The sequence below is a fragment of the Nyctereutes procyonoides genome, unplaced genomic scaffold (genome assembly GCF_905146905.1).
Source record: "Nyctereutes procyonoides isolate TBG_1078 unplaced genomic scaffold, NYPRO_anot_genome, whole genome shotgun sequence".
In the NCBI taxonomy this organism is placed as follows: domain Eukaryota; kingdom Metazoa; phylum Chordata; class Mammalia; order Carnivora; family Canidae; genus Nyctereutes; species Nyctereutes procyonoides.
In genome coordinates this window covers 14,867,121-14,885,035 of record NW_026575036.1, presented here as the reverse complement: position 1 = coordinate 14,885,035, position 17,915 = coordinate 14,867,121, and the positions used below count along the sequence as shown (strand labels likewise).

General features: G+C 38.1%; 1 protein-coding gene across 7 annotated transcripts in view; it reads left to right on the top strand.

Moving 5' to 3' along the window:
- DENND5B (DENN domain containing 5B) overlaps positions 1-17,915 on the top strand; it is a 204,555-nt gene that overhangs the window by 162,568 nt on the left and 24,072 nt on the right. For all 7 annotated transcript variants that reach the window (XM_055318778.1, XM_055318774.1, XM_055318777.1 and 4 more), the window contains 2 exons: positions 6,221-6,302; positions 17,275-17,403. In XM_055318778.1, coding sequence (XP_055174753.1) covers positions 6,221-6,302; positions 17,275-17,403 — 211 coding nt within the window. The remainder of the gene's footprint in view (positions 1-6,220; positions 6,303-17,274; positions 17,404-17,915) is intronic.

Sequence of the window (17,915 nt, the reverse complement as noted above, 5' to 3'; positions counted from 1 at the left end):
TTAAAAGCTTTTTCTAGTATCCATCTCTTTGCCCCATTTTCTGTTGAAAAAAGTAAAAATGCATTGGTATATGCCCTATCTCTGTCATTTACTTACGTTTATAGAAAATTTAGCTGTTCGGATCATAAGACCGTAACCAAGGTAGCTTACCCTAATTAGAAAAAATAAATTCCTAGGAAGTAATAGCCATTTGTAGGATGAAATTTTGGAAAACTGAGCCTAGTTAAGGCAGAGAGATGGAAGCATTTGGCTCTTTTGCCAAATGAAGCATGCGAGAATGTCCCCACCTGTTAGAGTGAGCAGCTGCCAGGTGACACCAGCAGTTTCATGGCTTTGGCTGGTCAAGTGGTGGGTGGTTGAAGTAGCCACCAGAGACTCAGCTGTTTGCAGTGGCCTTTTATTGGTTAGTAGTAGGACCAGCAAAACTCTGAAGTCAAGGCTAAGAAATATCAAATGTGTTAGAGCCTCATGTAGTCACTATTTATGCTGCACTGTCAAGTGTTGATGAAAGGCTAGTGACAAAACAGTGAACACACACAAAGTATGAACACAGGCTAAATATTTTACTGGTCCTAAGTAGGATTAATGTAAGCCATGAAGCTTTTGGAATCAAATTTACTGTCTGTTAGGAACGGTGGGTTTTATTATAAATATTGCTGTAACACTTCTGATGATTCAGCCCACGAAGTTAGGATTTTAAAATATGACTGTGTGAAATATATATAAAAACACTAACTTGAAAATAAAATATTTCATTATCGAGAAGCAGTGTGTTCTAATTATATGGAAATTAGCAATTATTGACTTTTCTGCTTTTAAATCTGGGTGGATTTTTTTTCCAAAAAATACTCTTGTTTACCAACTGTTAAGCATCCTAATTAATGACAGTAAACAGTCTGTATTCTCATATTAAGGGGAGATCCTCTATGTACTTAGAAATTCACAGTAGGTTTGAACATACGGCTGTTAACTAACATTGAACCAGGATGAGACTCGATGATAGATCATTACTGTTACTTCAGAAGCAACACTAAACAGGAGTCAGAGACATTTTAAGGATTGTAGACAAAAGGAAAAAGTCTTTCTTAGCAAGAAGACCATAGCAGGGTAGATTATCTTAATTTTTTAAAATAGACTTTATCTAAATTTTATTTAACTTCAATTAAATCCACTAAATTTTAAGTGGATTTTTAAATCAGTTGGCAAGGAGTGGAGGAAGATGCAGGAGAGAGTGGAAATACTGCTTTTAAATGGTTATTCTGGGTCTAGCTCGAGAATTTTGAGATACTCTTCAGTTATCTTCATCAAGATTTTTCTTTTAAAGAGGTGCTTGTGTGGCTCAGTCAGTTAAGCATCTGCCATCAGCTCAGGTCTTGGTCCCAGGGTCCTGGGATAGAGTCTTGCTTTGGGCTCCCTCCTCAGCAGAGAATTTACTTCTCCCTCTCACTCTGCCCTTCCCCCTGTTTATAGGCTCAGGCACACACATGCGTGCACTATCTCTCGCTCGCTGTCTCTCTCCATCTCAAATCTTTAAAACATTTTTTCTGTTAGGGGCACCAGGCAGTTGGTAGAGAGTATGCAGCTCTTGATCTCAGGGTTGTGAGTTGAAGCCCCACATTGGGTATAGAACTCACTTTAAAAAAAAAGTTTTCTATTAATCACTTACTTGCCTGTAGACTCTAGATGATTCTATAAAAACAATATATACAGTCTCTGTGCTCTGCAAACTTACTGGCTGTGTAGCAGCTTTGATTCAGGCAGATACACAAAAGGAGTTTCTGCAGCTAAATATTAAGTCTACCAGTGTTTATGTTGAAGGAGAAAGTGGCCTATTATATTTGAGTGTGTTGAAATAAATAGTAATATATGCTTGCATTTAAGTGGTGTATAAATTTCTCTTCTGGAGTAGATTTCATGGAAACCTTCTCAGAGTTTAGATCTCTAGGTGAAATGTATGGCTTCACGCATTAAATACTTTCTGCTCACAGGCTTCTGAACTGTTCCCTCCAAAGTCACTAATAAACTACTGTATTCCTTTCCTGGCTGTCGTATTAAAGTACCACAAACTAGGTGAAATTTATTGTTTCACAGTTCTGGAGGCTAGAAATCCAAAATAAAGGTGTCAGCAGGGGTGGTTTCTTCTGAGGGTTGTGAAGAAAAACCTGTCCTCCGCTCCCCCTCCTAGCTTCTGGTCATCTCAGAAATGTCTTGGGCTTTAAATAGCATATTCCACATGTCTTCACATCATCTTTTCTCTACTCATGTCTATCTTTGTACCCAAATTTCCCTTTTATAAGGTCACCAGTCACATTGGATTAAGGTACACCCTCATGACCTCATCTTGATCATCTACAAAGACCCTATTTCCAAATAAGGTCAAGTTTTACAGGTCCTGGGAGATAGAACTTCTACACCTTCTTGGGGGACATAATTCAAATCATAATAACTACTATTGCCTACTCCCCTGTCAGACTCCAGCTATTGGATTAGCAGATTATTCACAAATCTCTTTCTCTGGCCCTAGTTCCTATGCATCCATCCTAATGGCCCAGAGGGAACCTCAAATTCAGCACATCTGAAAACAAACTAATTGTCTCAGCACCTCTCCCTCTGTGCCTATTAGGCTTTCTCCCTTCTCTCCGTGTTATTTAATGGCATCAGACTCTTCTCTCAAGTTTAGAAGCTAGAAAGTCATTTATAATATTAACAGCCCACTGGACATGACATCAGAATACTCTGCCCCTTTTGATGAATGTATACAATTGAACAGGTTTCTTGACTTCTTTGAGCCTTACTTTCTTCATTGGCAACATTAAGATTAACAAATCCAAAGGAAAGTAATAACTCAATGAGATTATTTTTATTAAATCATTTTATATTTATACTTAATTTTTTTTTGACTCTTGAGTCTTGCTCACTTTCTAAATCAAGTCATGAAGTTCTGTGTCTTTTCCCACTACATATTTATCCTCTTTATTCTCCCTGGCTGGCACAGTCTTAGTTCATCCATAAACTGGCCTTTGAAATAACTTCTAGCTCATCTCCCTTATTTCTCTTATACCATCTTACTGTCACTGTTTGATAACTTAACTGAAAAGCACTCAGGAGCATAGCATTCTTTTCAGAATCCTCTCCCCCTTCCTAGGAATTCTACAGATTTCTCACTTGTCATTTGAGGCTCTGCCGCCATCTGGCCCTAAATAGTCTCATCTTCCTCCATGAATATTTGTTGACATATATGTGGTATGGAGCCTCCACCAGGCCCTGTGGGTATTCTAAAAAAAGGATGTGACTGAGCCTCAAGAGGAATATAGTTTAATAGCAGGAGAAAGGTTAAATTATGCTAAGTTTATATTAGATGTTTAGTTTCACAGGTCCTATTAGAGAGAATAACCTCTAACAGTGTACCTTGGAAAGAGAGAATATTCAGGAAAGATTTCACAGAGAGACAAAATTAAAGCTGAGTTTCGGGGATCCCTGGATGGCTCAGCGGTTTGGCCCCTGCCTTTGGCCTAGGGCGTGATCCTGGAGTCCCGGGACTGAGTCCCACATCGGGCTCCTTGCATGGAGCCTGCTTTTCCCTCTGCCTGTGTCTCTGCTTCTCTCTCTCTCTCTCTCTCTCTCTCTCTCTCTCTCTCATGAATAAATAAATAAAATCTTAAATAAATAAATAAAGCAAGCAAGCAAGTAAACTGAGTTTCATTTTATTTACTGAGAACTTACTTTGTGCCAGGCACTATTTTCTAAGTGCTTTTGCATCTATTTGAATAAGGCACGTATTAATTCTGATTCCAATTTGCAGATGAGAAAATAGACCATGAAGAGGTTAAACAGCTCACCAAAGTCAATGAGCTGCTAAGCTATCTGTAGAGTTTGAGAAAGCCATGTTCTTAACTACTGGCTAGAGTGCTCCCAATCTAAAATGCTAATAAATAGGCTATAAACAAGGAGAAAGAGGAGTGTTAAAGGGTGAGCTAAAGACCTTTAACAGGTTGCAGGAGACATGAAAAAAGTACATCACATGTTTAAGAGACATTGATCAGGGAAGAATGGGGGAAATAGGGTTCCAAAATAAAATTCCCAGGGCAGCTTGGGTGGCTCAGTGGTTTAGCACCACCTTCGGCCAGGGCATGATCCTGGAGACCTGGGATCAAGTCCCATGTCAGGCTCCCTGCATGGAGCCTGCTTCTCCCTCTGCCTGTGTCTTTTCCTCTCTCTTCTCTCTTTCTCATGAATAAATAAATAAAATCTTAAAAAAAAAAAAGAATTCCCAGAAAATGCTTAGGTCTATGAATGCTCTTATGGATGCTGCCACTCTTTCAATGTCAGGCTCCTCTTTTATCAATTATGTGTCTTGCCTGCTCTCTGCTGCTTCCAGAGGCATGACTCCTCGTTGTTTTGTCTCCCTCTAGCCAAGTTGCTGATTATGGTTTCACTTCCTTTCTCCTGCCTCATAATCTTTTTTTCTCTTTTCCCTCTTTCAACCTATTATCACTGATATGGCCCTCTTTCATGCCATCTAATCATCTGGACTGTAGAAGTGTTCTCTGAACTATTTCACTTTCTCCTCCAAACAGAGAGATGTACTTTCATTAACAACACACTTAAATAGTGAGAGTCTTGGGACACCTGGCTGGCTCAGCAGTTGAGCATCTGCCTTGGCCCAGGGCATGATCCTGGAGTCCCGGGATCGAGTCCTGCATCGGGCTCTCTGCAAGGAGCTTGCTTCTCCCTCGAGCTCCCTGCAAGGAACTTGCTTCTCCCTCTGGCTATATCTCTGCCTTTCTCTCTCTCTCTCTCTGTCTCTCATTAATAAAAATATTTTTTTTAAATGGTGAAATTCTCAGACAGGAAGATTAATCTAGCATATTCCCTGCAAATCTCTGGAACAGTTTCCTTGGTGCCTGTTACCTCCTAGGTATCAAGATAAAGCAGTGCTTTTAATGACCCATTGAAAACTCCATCTGAAACTGCCATGACAAATGGCCTATTTATCACCCACCTGGTGTGGAAGGCCCTCAAAAGAACTGCCTTTAGGTTGGCCTGGCCACAGTCTCTTTGTCCTAGCAGCCCTGTCCATGCTCATTCATACCTGCCAAGTATTAGCCTAGCCTTTTTCACCAGCTGCGGAAACGTGCAGATCCTAATACAACAGAATGTACAGTGCCAGCTTTAAACATACCTGTGTGTTTCCACACTATACCCTAGCCCCTCTAAAGTAGAGGGAGAAAGTGGGATCCTGGGTGGCTCAGCAGTTGAGCATCTGCATTTGGCTCAGGGTGTGACCCCGGGGTCCAGGATTGAGTCCTGCATCAGGCCCCTTGTGGGGAGCTTTGCTTCTCCCTCTTGATTCTCTCTCTGTGTCTCTCTTGAATAAATAAATAAAATCTTTAAAAAAAATAAAAACTGAGAAAATGTGGTTTCAATATACAGTAAAACCTACATCTTAAATTCTAATGCTATCAGTGTATTTGTTAAGTGTGATGTTGCAATTTAGTTTTCATTTACAGATAGGAAAATGGAGATAAAGTACAGAGATACAGAACTCCACAGCATCTCATTTAAAATGAGATTGAGCACTCCCAACTTTATACGTTAGCTAACAATTGATTGCTTAGTTATTGCTATATAAGGGAACAGTCTTCCCTTTTACAAATGTTAACCATTCAAGGTCCAAAGAAAATGACTCATGGACATTACACTTCTGAATGTCCACTTAGATTACTCACTTTGCATGATGTTTATTCTATACTTTGGATTCTGAACTTTGGAGTAGAAATTTACCAGGCTGGAGAGCCCAGACTCAGATTTTCCATTTTAAACACTCTTCCACAATATAAGGAAATTATATGATTGCTTTCTTGCAGTTACCCAGAGATTATTAGAATGAATAACTTTAGAAAATGACTGGTCCTCATGGCCAAAATTTGCACACCATGGCCAAAATTTGCACACATTGCATTATTTGCTAAATGGGCTTTTATGATTCATTTTAAATTTCCAAATGCAGCCCCTGATTAAGTAGAAAGAAAATAGCTGTTTTACTGTATTAATAAAGTAACAACATTCAGGGGGAAAAGTTTGAGCTTTTCTGTTGTCTTTAAAATTTGTTCTTTTCAAGGTAATTTTAAAGTATTTATTTATAGAATGTGAACCATGTAGATTTTTTTTGTCCTTGCTATTATTTTTCTAATACTTTGTTGATATTTTTTTTACATAGTTGCCCTTGGACCAGAAAGAAGAAAATCTGACTCAGGAGTTATGTTGCCAACACTCAGGGTCTCTCTTATCCAAGACATGAGGTATATATATATATATATATATATATATGCACTTGAAGATAATTGTCAAATATTTATGGCTTTCACTTACATTGCTCAATTAATTATGGCTATGTGTATTTTTTGCTTACATATTCTGAAGAAAACATTTTTTATAATCTTGCTTATTTTGTTTTTATACTATTATTTTTTCCCTGACATTAAATTCAAAGGGAAAATGGAACTGAGAAGAGTTTTAAAGTAGCTAAATTATTTTATAATTTCTTTTGTTCAGTTTTTTAAAACCTCCTTAAATATCTGCTGCCCACAGACACAGACCAAAAAAAAAAAACTGCAAATGATGACAGGTTACTTGGCAGAAAGATTGCTGTCAGGTAGGTTTAATTTTAAGCAAATGCAAATCTGAGAATTACCATTTGCAATTTTTGGTCTTAGAAATTGTTAGAAAGCATTGAGATATATAAAATAGATTTACTGAATGAGGAAGACAGGCTTTTTGTCTTTTAAATATTTTAGGTACAATACTTAGCTCTTAAAATATGTAGATTTAAAGTCAATGTTAAACTTCAGAACTCTTAACTTTCCTTTTATGGTTTATTGCTTTCGTAATATTAATTATCCAAGTTTATTTGGTTTGTAAGATACTTGCAACTGAAAAGCATAGCTTTTAAGAGTGGCAGCTTGGTATAGCTGCCTACAGAGGTTGCTGTTTCAGCTCTGCCATGCACTAACTATGGCCCCAGGCAATTACTTATACTCCCAGCTTTCTCACTTGTAAAATGGGATAATAATAGTCTTTCTTTCAAAATGTTGGTATAAAGATTTAGTGAGGGGCACCTGGGTGGCACAGTTGTTTAAGCGTCTGACTCTTCGTTTCAGCTCAGATCATGATCTCAGGGTCATGAGATTGAGCCCCATGTGGGGGCCCAGTGCAGAGTCTGCTGGTCCCTCTCCCCACCCCTCTCTTCCTCCCCCATCTGTGCATATGCACTCTCTCTCTCTTTTTCTTTCTCTCTCTTTCAAGTAAATAAATCTTTTGAAAAATAAAATGAGGTAATGTAAAGAACCTAAAATAGGGCAGCCCGGGTGGCTCAGTGGTTTAGCGCCGCCTTCAGCCCAGGACCTGATCCTGGAGACCTGGGATCGAGTCCCATGTCAGGCTCCTGCATGCAGCCTGTTTCTCTCTCTGCCTGTGTCTCTGCCTCTCTCTCTCTCCCTCTCTCTCTCTCTCTCTCTCTCTGTGTCTCTCATGAATAAATAAGTAAAAGGAACCCAAAATAGGCCTAGAAACAAATGTGTATTATTACTCAAGCACATGCATACATATATATTTATTTCTGCTTCTGACTTTATTTGTATGTGTATATATATTTTTACATACTACACAGACATTTATTTTTAAACCATGAATTCATAAGGATATTTAGGATTCCAATTCAATACTACAGGGATCTGTTCTCTTATTTGTAATTTCCCTCTCCAATCATAAAAAACTTGGCTTTTATTATCTATAATATATTTACTTATATGTGCAACCCTAGTATACCCATAAGAGTTTCAGAATTACTAACCTATATCCCTATAAGAAACAGAAGCAAGTTTACTAAATAGGCACAGTGTTTGTGTATTTCTATGCATATTGGTTACTAAATACCTTCCTCCAATGAAAATGGATAGAACTACAACCAAGAAAGTATGAATTTTATTGCATATATATTAAAAAAAAACAGAATATAAAGAGAGCCAAAAATGGAATACAGACTAACACAAATGAACCTAACTGTATTACAAATGAATAATATAACCACACTGAAGGGAGTGAAGGAAAAAAAGAATACTTCTAAATTCTAGAAACCAGTAGTTTTGCATTTTCACAAACACACACTCATGATACAGAACAGTTCCATCATCCCAAAATTCCCTTGTGCTACTTCTTTTGAGTCATTTCTTCTCCCCCAGTTTCCTGCCCCTGTCATTTCCTGATATATTTCCAAGCTCTTCCCACTGAGAGGGCCTAAAAGTAGTAATACCCCAAAATAGCAGTGAGCTCACCTAGCACCCACATAGTGGTTCCTAAATACTTTCCTTCAGTGAAAGAAATTGGAGATCCTTAGAGAAGTGATTTATTCCAGACCTGGGGAATGGAAAATACAGGATGAAGCTAGTGAATCTTTAGTGTCAAAAAAAGTCAGGAAGTACTCAGAAAGGGACATGATGCAATAAAGACACAAGAGCCGGCCTAAAAGAGCTCCCAGTGGCCAAAGCTGAAGCAGTTTGAATAACAGTAGTACTGGAGTATATCGCATAGAGTAAAATAAATATCCATGAGTCTGTTATAAAGAACTAAGTAAATAAATGGGAGTAACAGGATAGCTCTTTTGTACAGAAGCCTTCCAGTTAGTAAATGTAGAACAAAGAAAAATTTATGGATGAAGGTTTAAAGTGAAACCAGGACATTTGTGTGATCTCAAAATATTTCCCACAAGAATTTATTAATTATAAGGGAAAAAATAATCTTACAGTAGAGAAACCCAGCAGCAGACACCACCTTAACCAAGTGATCAGGGACACCTGCGTGGCTCAGCAGTTTGGCACCTGCCTTCGGCCCAGGGCATGATCCTGGAGTTCCGGGATTGAGTCCCACATTGGGCTCCCTACATAGAGTCTGCTTCTCCCTCTCTGCCTATGTCTCTGCCTGTGTGTGTGTGTGTGTGTGTGTGTGTGTGATGAATAAATAAAATCTTCAAAACAAAACAACAATAAAAAAAACCCAAGTGATCAAAGTTAACGTAATAAGACATGACACCGCATACTCCCAGATATGATACACCAAAAAGAATAAATAATTTCTGCAGTATTCTTGTCATAAATTCTAGTCATAACTTCAATCTAATCATGAGACTACATCAGAAATATCCAAACCAAGGGGCATTCTACAAAATAATTGACCAATACTCTTAAAAAATGTCAATGTCATGAAAGATGGGCAAAGACTAAGGAACTATCATGGACTGGAGAAGACTAAAATGACAAGCAAATGCAATATGGGATCCTGGATTGGATTTTGGAACAGAAAAGGACATAAGAGGGAAAGCTGGTGAATTAGTCTGTAGTTCAGCTAATAGTATTGTACAAACATTCGTATCCTAGTTTGGTTATGTACAATGTTAACATTAGGGGAAGCTGGGAATACAGGAACACTCTATACTTCTTTTACAATATTTTTGTGAGGCTAATTATTTAAAAATAAAACATATACTGTGTTTAATGTGTGTTTTTAAACCAGGTCTGATAAAAAAGGAAATGTATAGGAACTGTTAAACAGACAGGCATAGATAGCTTATTGTACCTCAAGGGTACAATTCTTGGTACACTGCTGCTCACCTGTTCCCACTGAATGTTTGATCAATGAACTGTCACCTCTCTAGTCTAAGCCCAATAATTTCTCACCTGGATTACATCACAGTTCCAATCTTTCATTGCTTGCCCTGCTGTAATTCACCCTCCCCATAGGTAATATGGTGATCTTAGAGAATAAAATCCAAATCCCTTGCTCTGTTTGGCAGAGCCTACTTGATCTCACAGCGTTATCTTCTACTCTTCTACTGCCTACCACTTCTTTGGTTCCTCCAGCATACCTTCCTTGCTTCCTGGCCTGGAGCCTTTTTCTACTTGTTCCCTTCACCTGATAGCTTTCCTCTAATACCTGCCCCAAAAGAATTTCCACAGGCCAAACCTCCTTCTTGGCATTTGCATCTTAGTTCTAATGTTGCTTCCTCCAGGAAGCCAGCCCAGAGCATCTGTTATGAAGCAGCTACCCAGTCTCTCTCTTTCACACCGCTATTTTAATCGCGCCCCCCCCCATAACAGTTGAGTTTGGTTTTTTGTTTTTTAAGATTTTTTATTTATTTATTCATGGGAAACACACAGAAAGAGAGAGAGAGGCAGAGATACAAGCAGAGGGAGACGCAGGCCCCATGAAGGGAGCCTGATGTGGGACTCGATCCCGGGACTCGAGGATCATGCGTTGGGCCGAAGGCAGGCACTAACCCACTGAGCCACCCAGGGATCCCCTGAGTTTGCTTTTCTGACATTATTTGTAAATTTCACGAGCAAGGGCAATTTATCAGACATGTAAACCTGTTGAATTGCTAGTGTTAATGGAGTCCAACACATAATTGGTGCTCCATTAATTGTTAAATGAAGGATTCGCCTATTTTAAGCTCCGTGAATGTTCATGACGGATGTGGGTGTGGGTGCACGCACACACGTGCATGTGCACTCGCGCATGCACTTATCTAACATTTTTGCATATATCTTTATATCTTTAGCTGATTCAACTGGCCAAATTGCTGTTAAATTATTTTGGTTACAGTTTCAAAGCTTTAGAAAGGTGGTTGATTGCTGAGAAACATTTTACTAACCAATTAAAATTTTAGAATATAGAAGAAGTCATATTGCTTCTTAGCTTATTTTTACGGATATGAAGCTCAGGCCCAGGCAGGTTAAGTCTAAGACCATATTGCCAATTTATAGCAGAAATGGAACTAGAACTAAGATTGCCTGAACATAGCTCAGATCTCCTTCTAACTAGATGTAAAAATTGATGTTCTGTGGAACTTAACACTTAAGGGTTACTTTGGCTTTCAGTTTTCAGTCTTTGTCTTATAAAAAAATCTGAAGACCCCTGAGTATCCTCAAGTGGTGTTTTGACCAAATGTTAGATGTTTTTAATAAAACTTGATTGGTTAGCAGGGTACCTGGCTGGCTCACTCAGTAGAACATTCAACTCTTGATCTTGGGTCCTGACTTTGAGCCCCATGTTGGGCATAGAGTTTACTTTAAAAAGAAAAAAATTGTTTGATTTGCTTTCAAAAAGTGTTTAGTAAGGTGAAAGACATTGCCAAGAAAAGACTTCTCATGGTTTTTCCTTAACGTTTTATCAAAAACAATTTTAACCATCCAACAAAGAACAGATTTTATAATGAACACAGTATACCCACCACTTAGATTCTACCATCTTTCTGTGGCTTTTTTTTTTTTTTTAAGATTTATTTATTTGAGAGAGTAAGAACAAGCACATATGTGAGCAGGGGAGAGGCAGAGGGAGAGGGAGACAAGCAGACTCCTTGCTGAGTGGGGAGCCTGATACAGGCCTCCATCCTAGGACCCAGAGATCGTGAGAAGAGCCAAAATCAAGAGGCAGACGCTTGACCAACTGAGCCACCCAGGCACTCCTTTTTTAAAAATTGTGGTAATGGTAAAAAAAAGAATTAAACTTTTCCAGTTGTAACAAGTACAGAGAGAAGAGTACAATGCTAAGCAAAATAAGGCAGTCAGAGAAAGACAAAAATACCATAGGATTTCACTCATATGTTAAATTTAAGAAACAAAACATGAACAAAAGGGGATAAAAGAGACAAGCCAAAAAAAACTAGACTCAACTATGGAACCACCATACTCTTTTCCACAGCAGCTGTACCACTTTACATTCCTACCAGCAATGCACAAGGGTTCAATTTTTCTACCTCCTCACCTGCACTTGTTATTTTCTGGGTTTTTTTGACAATAGCCATTCTGATGGGTGTGACTTCCAGTTTCTTTTGGTATACATAGCACCACTCTTTCCAGGTCTTCATAGACCATATGGTAGAGTCTCTTCAGCTTTCTGAGCTCAGAAACCAAATAATTAGTAAGTCAAAATTGACTCTAAGATACTGAATCCTACTAACTAAGACATTTCCTTCAAATACCTAAAAGAGATGTAAAAGTAAGGGGCTAGAGTTCAGTCATCTGTCAACTCTGGTCACATCTATGACCAGGTAAGAGAGAATCACAGGAAGCCAATGAAACCAAAACATTATTTCCCTAACCAGGTGACTTGATATTCTTTCACTGATATGGATGTTCTCTACCTGGAAGCTAGATAAAAATAAGAAGACTGCTATCTTCAGAAGCAGAGATGTGAAAGCCTAATCACCCAGCTCTGCACTAGTGATCCTCATGTTCATGGGACTGATACCTCAAGAAGCCGTGAAGAAAACCCTGTCCGTGGTTGTTTCTCCCTTTTCTCTGCTTCCATTCTATTTAAGATGACATTTTATATATTGTTTTTCTTATTCAAGATCTGTTTACTTCAGAGTTTTAACTCCCAGTGGACAGGATTATTTTCCTATTACCAGGTTTTTGACAAGTGCTTCATTTTAGTCCTTAATCATTACCTGGATACTGATATATATGTTTTCCTTCAAGAAAACACCCAAGTGATATCCTAAACGTCGATTTTTTTCAGTCCAGACAATTTAAGAAAAAACTTTCCAAGATTAGTGTACCTTTCTGAGTCAGTGTTGTCTTTTGAGCATATGTCTCTGTTGGTACCTCCTATCTTTGTAGGTTTATCTCTTGAGGCAAAAATGCACTGGCACTTTGAGTCCTCATAGTTGTCAAGAGTCTCGGCACCAGATTGCTCACTTAGCTTTGAGTCTAGGACAGATATACATAAAGGCTGTCCCCTTTGTATTAGAATCTTAGACAACTCCCCAAGACCTTTTTAGATGCCAACTCTCACAAAACTGTCGGTTATAGAATGATTTTTTTGTTCCATAGAGAAAGGCTGGGGATAGTAAATAATTGTAAAGATTATCTACATTTAAAGGAGATTATCATGATGTTGCCAATATTACAGTTTCTTTCCAGAGTAGCCATGTACATACATGTCATCAAACAGAACTTTTATTCTTAATGGCAATGTAATTCAGGTTGAGGGGCACAGTAGAACATCACATGACTAAGGAGACTGAATACTGTGATCCAAGTCTAGGTATTCTATGTAAACAAACGAACAGGATGCTAAGTAAATCCTAGAAAAATTCCTTTTATAAAGATGGGAATCAATTACCTAAGGGTAAAGTAGCTAGTTCCTTTTACCTTTTTACTAATAATGTGTGCACCTGTGCTTATGAGCATCTGGCTTTATTCTACAGTAAAATTAAGTTATTATGATTGATTTTGTTAATCAATATTAACAAATATTTTGAGGGAAGAAATATTTTGAGGAATTTTTATGTCTGTACAGAATATGAACTTAAACTAAAATTGGCTAATCTAATTTATTAGATTTCTCTAATAAATAATACTTGTTTAAGTGGATGAATGAATGAATAATATTGGGTTTTGTTAATGATACAGTGAGGTAAGCATTGGTTTTGGATTCAGGAAATGTAACTCCAAATTTAGAGGTGCTACAACTCTTAGAAACCTTTTGGTTTTAGGGAACAGCCCATTCAAACCCACTTCAGTAAAAAAAGGATGAATTTATTGAAGATACATGAGCGTGTCTTCCAGAATCCAGGAACAGGAACTGTAGCTCCTAACAGTCTTGTCACAGATTACTCTCATTGTCTCACTGGAAGCAAATTGTCACTATTTATCCCTTCACATCTGTTCTTCCCCTCCCTTCCCCTTCTTTCTGTTTTATTGTGCATATGCTTGTCCAAGCCCTGGCTCTAACATCATTTCTTATTTTTAGCACTTAACAAAAACTAACTTGGTTTTCTTCCAGTATACTAATTCCTAGTTTCTGAGAGAAAATCTAGTGGGCTCAGTTCAGATCAGATCCTCTTATTCAGTCCATTCTAGCTAAAGGATTAAGATCATGGGGCCATAGGTCATGGTGGTAAATAGAGTTGTGTCTTCTGGGTATGGAAGGGGAACTTCTCCAAGAATGTGAGTGTGAGGAAAAAGAAACTGGTAGAAGATGGATGACATCTCTAGAATAATACATATTATTTCTGTGACCTTGAGTGGATCACTTAGTCTCAATTACTCTCTTTTCTCATTCTTAAAGTGAAATAATGATGATCTCCCTCTTACTAGTTTTTGTGATAATCAGATAAGACAAAGTACCTAGAAACTATTTTTAATTAGAAAGTTTTGTAGCAGGGTTAGAAATAAATCAAATAGGGATCCCTGGGTGGCTCAGCAGTTTAGTGCCTGCCTTTGGCCCAGGGCGTGATCCTGGAGTCCCAGGATCAAGTTCCGCATCAGGCTTCCTACGTGGAGCCTGCTTCTCCTTCTGCCTGTGTCTGTGCTTCTCTCTCTCTCTCTGTCTCATGAATAATAAAATCTTAAAAAAATAATAATTTTTAAAAAGAAATAAATCAAGTAAATAAGTTATTTAAGCCATACCATATATGCTTTTCTGTGAATTAACAGGAAGTTAATACTTGTATACTATTATATTGAATTCGATTATAGTTATCTATAATAAATTATTCTAGTTAAAGACAGATTCAGATGGTATAACTGCACAGCAAGTTTTTAATAGATTTTGGTTACAATTTAATAACATATAAATTGTTTTAAAGCATAAAGTTAGATACAGATTTACAAAGCTACAGTTTTTGAGCTCCTATTATGTGCTAGGCCCTCTTACAAATAAGGCTGCAAGGCTGCTAAGGAATAATGGGCTCCTTTTCCCAGGGAGCTTTTACAAGATGAGAAAAGTGTATTCCAAGAGAAAAATAGTAAAAGAAATAAGCAGTACATGGCAAATGTAAATTAGACTACAGAATTTCATAAATTGAAGAGGTCATTGAATGCTGTCATGGTCATGGAAAGGTATCTAGAAGAAACTGAGATCTGAAACACCAATAGAATCAAATAGGGAAACAAGAAGAAAGCACTTCAGGTAGTGGAATGCAATCTTATGAGTCAGCTGTCTGGAATGGAGTTTTTTTGAATAGGAAGATTGTTGAGGGACGCCTGGGTGGCTCAGGGGTTGAACGGCTGCCTTCGGCTCTGCACTTGATCCTGGGATCCCAGGATCAAGTCCCGTGTCAGGCTCCCTGCATGGAGCCTGCTTCTCTGTGTGTCTCTCATGAATAAATAAATAAAATCTTAAAAAAAAAAAAAAGGAAGATATGTTGAGGCTGAGGGGTAGTAAGTCTTGAGTGTTTATCCTGCATAGTGCAGGCATTGTATCTTGTGAGTTTTTGAAGGTTCTGGAACAAAGGAATTATATTGAGGAGACAATATTTTAGACAGTTACTTCCCTGGTACCAATAAATAAGATGGGTTTGAGGAGAAGAGTCTGGAGGCTTCATCTCCCAATTCTCATGCCTCTTTGCAAAAACAAAAACAAAAAAAAAACAACTAGCGCAAATAATTTTATGATGGGGATGCTGATTGCCACCTAAAATAGACTGTACATTATGTATTCCAGTCTTTCTCATTTTCTTAACCATAGACAGATTGTTTCTTCAAATTATAATTATTTTTCACTTTGTCATTCTTACCCATCATGTCTCCAGATAGTTGTTTAAGGCAAACATAAAACTTACTTCAGTAGATTTTACTGGGTTTTTGTTGTTTTTGAAAGAGAGGTGAGGGTAGTGGCAGAGATAGATTGTTAAACAGGCTCCACACCCAGTGCAGAGCAGACCTGGGGCTCGATCTCAGGACTCTGAGATCACAACCCGAGCCAGAGAGTCAGATGCTCAACCAACTAAGCCACACAGGAACCCTGATTTTACTGTTTTAGAGTAAAAGAATACTGAAGAAAAGATTATACAACATAAGTGCTTATCAGACCAATTATAGATTCATTTTCAGTGAATACACTTTGAATCAATTTGGTATTCCTCAATTATGTGAGCTTTGACTTGGCACTGCACTCACAGGGTACCTTTTAAATACTGTTGAACTCTAAGTGGTAAATGCCTGACCATTTTCCCTTTGTTGCTTTTAGTCAACTGTGTCATCATTTGGGAAATGTTAAGGTAGCAAAAGAGCCAGTGCTACTTCATAGGCTCTACTGGGGGTGCCAGATTGGGATGTCAAGTGTCCCACCACTGCCAGTACCATCAGTAAGAACTAGAGTCTAAGAGGGGGAGCTTGCCTCATGACAGCTTTCTCCATTCATGACCATGTATACTGGTATTAGTCCTTTAAAGATAAAATAAGTGTGTCAAAAATTCTGAAAAAATTCTTAGAATAAGGTGAGGTTAGCTAAGCCCTACAAAAATGGCTTTTAACTCGTCATTCTGACTTATTTTTAAGCCACCTCTTCAATGTGTCTGTGTAATGTGATATAATGCTTTATATCTTGTTTATCAAGTCTTTGATCATGTATCAGCACTGAAGTTTAAGGACCTAAATCTTCAGATCCAGGGATTAAGAGAAAAAAAGGGAAGGAAAAAGGGAAAGGATAAAAGAAAGAAAGGGATGCCTGGCTGGCTCGGTTGGTTGATCAAGCATGCAATTCTTGATCTCAGGGTTATGAGTTTGAGTCCCATGTTAGGTGTAGAAATTACTTAAAAATAAAATATTTGGGGCACCTATGTGGCTCAGGCAATTAAGCATCTGCCTTCAGCTCAGGTCATGGCCTCAGGGTCCTGAGATGAGCACCACATGTGCATCCCCCTGCTCTGTGGAGAACCTCCTTCTCCCTCTGCCCCTCCTCCTACTTGTGCCCTCACTCATGTGCTCTCTTTCTCTGTCAAATAAAATCTTAAAAAAAAAAAGAAGAAGTTTGAATTTTATAAGTGGAGTAAAGCTTATCTCTATAATATAGTATATTAAAGTTGTGACATATTTAGTCAAACCTAGACCATTATTGTGAATAAAAACTTAAATATTAGGTGTTTTGTTACTTTTATTTTCCTGAGGGTCAGGAATAATCAGCTGCCAGATTCAGGTATCTATGAGGCTGAAACAAGACCATTATAAAATCTGAAAGAAGAAACAAGTGTTAAATGCTTTATCTGAGAGTGTTGCCTCTGTACTTGTGTTATAATGGTGATTCTGATGTGGAACTGAATTCATGATTCAGATGGACCCTTTGAAGGGTTTAATCAGCATAAAGTGTGAATCACCCGTTCACACTTCTGCTAAGTATGAAAGAAGTGTTCTGCACAAAGTGCTGTAATGCTTTAGTTCTTTTCCAGCCCAAGATCTTAGGATCTACATCTCTGCTGTTGCTACTGTTCTGTAGGCATATTCAGAACATGAGTGAGATCAAGACTGACGTCGGACGAGCTCGAGCATGGATAAGACTATCTCTAGAAAAGAAGCTCTTGTCACAGCATCTCAAGCAGTTGCTCTCCAACCAGCTACTCACCAAGTAAGAGATAGCCTCTTAGAAATTTTTTCTTCTGTGACTTGTGTGTCTGCAAAGTAAATTGCATAAGCTGGCAAGCTGGCTTCTTCAGCACGAATTGCTGATTCCTATGCATGTGCATTCTTCGTTTCTAACAGGCATGTGCTTTGGAACATCCGTTGTTTGACATAGTATTTGATTTTACCTGTGAGGACACACCGAACTTGACATCCGAAGGCCAGATTGCTCTGTTCTCAACCAGGAAAAAAACTAACACAGGCTGACAGTAACATCCAAAAGATAGTTTGAATATATGTAAACCTCATATAATATTGTAAAGATCACAACAAAACTTTAAGTAGCAAAAAAAAAGAAAAAGTCCGCCTTAATATGTTTCTTCTGAGAGTTTTACCAATGTTTACATTCAATAGGTCAGAGCCAGGAAAGCAATCAAGTGCATGTTAGTTCATTGTTAACTGTTTGATAGGTTTCTCTCTACTCCATCAAGAAATGCTCTTTGATGAAATGCATCATCT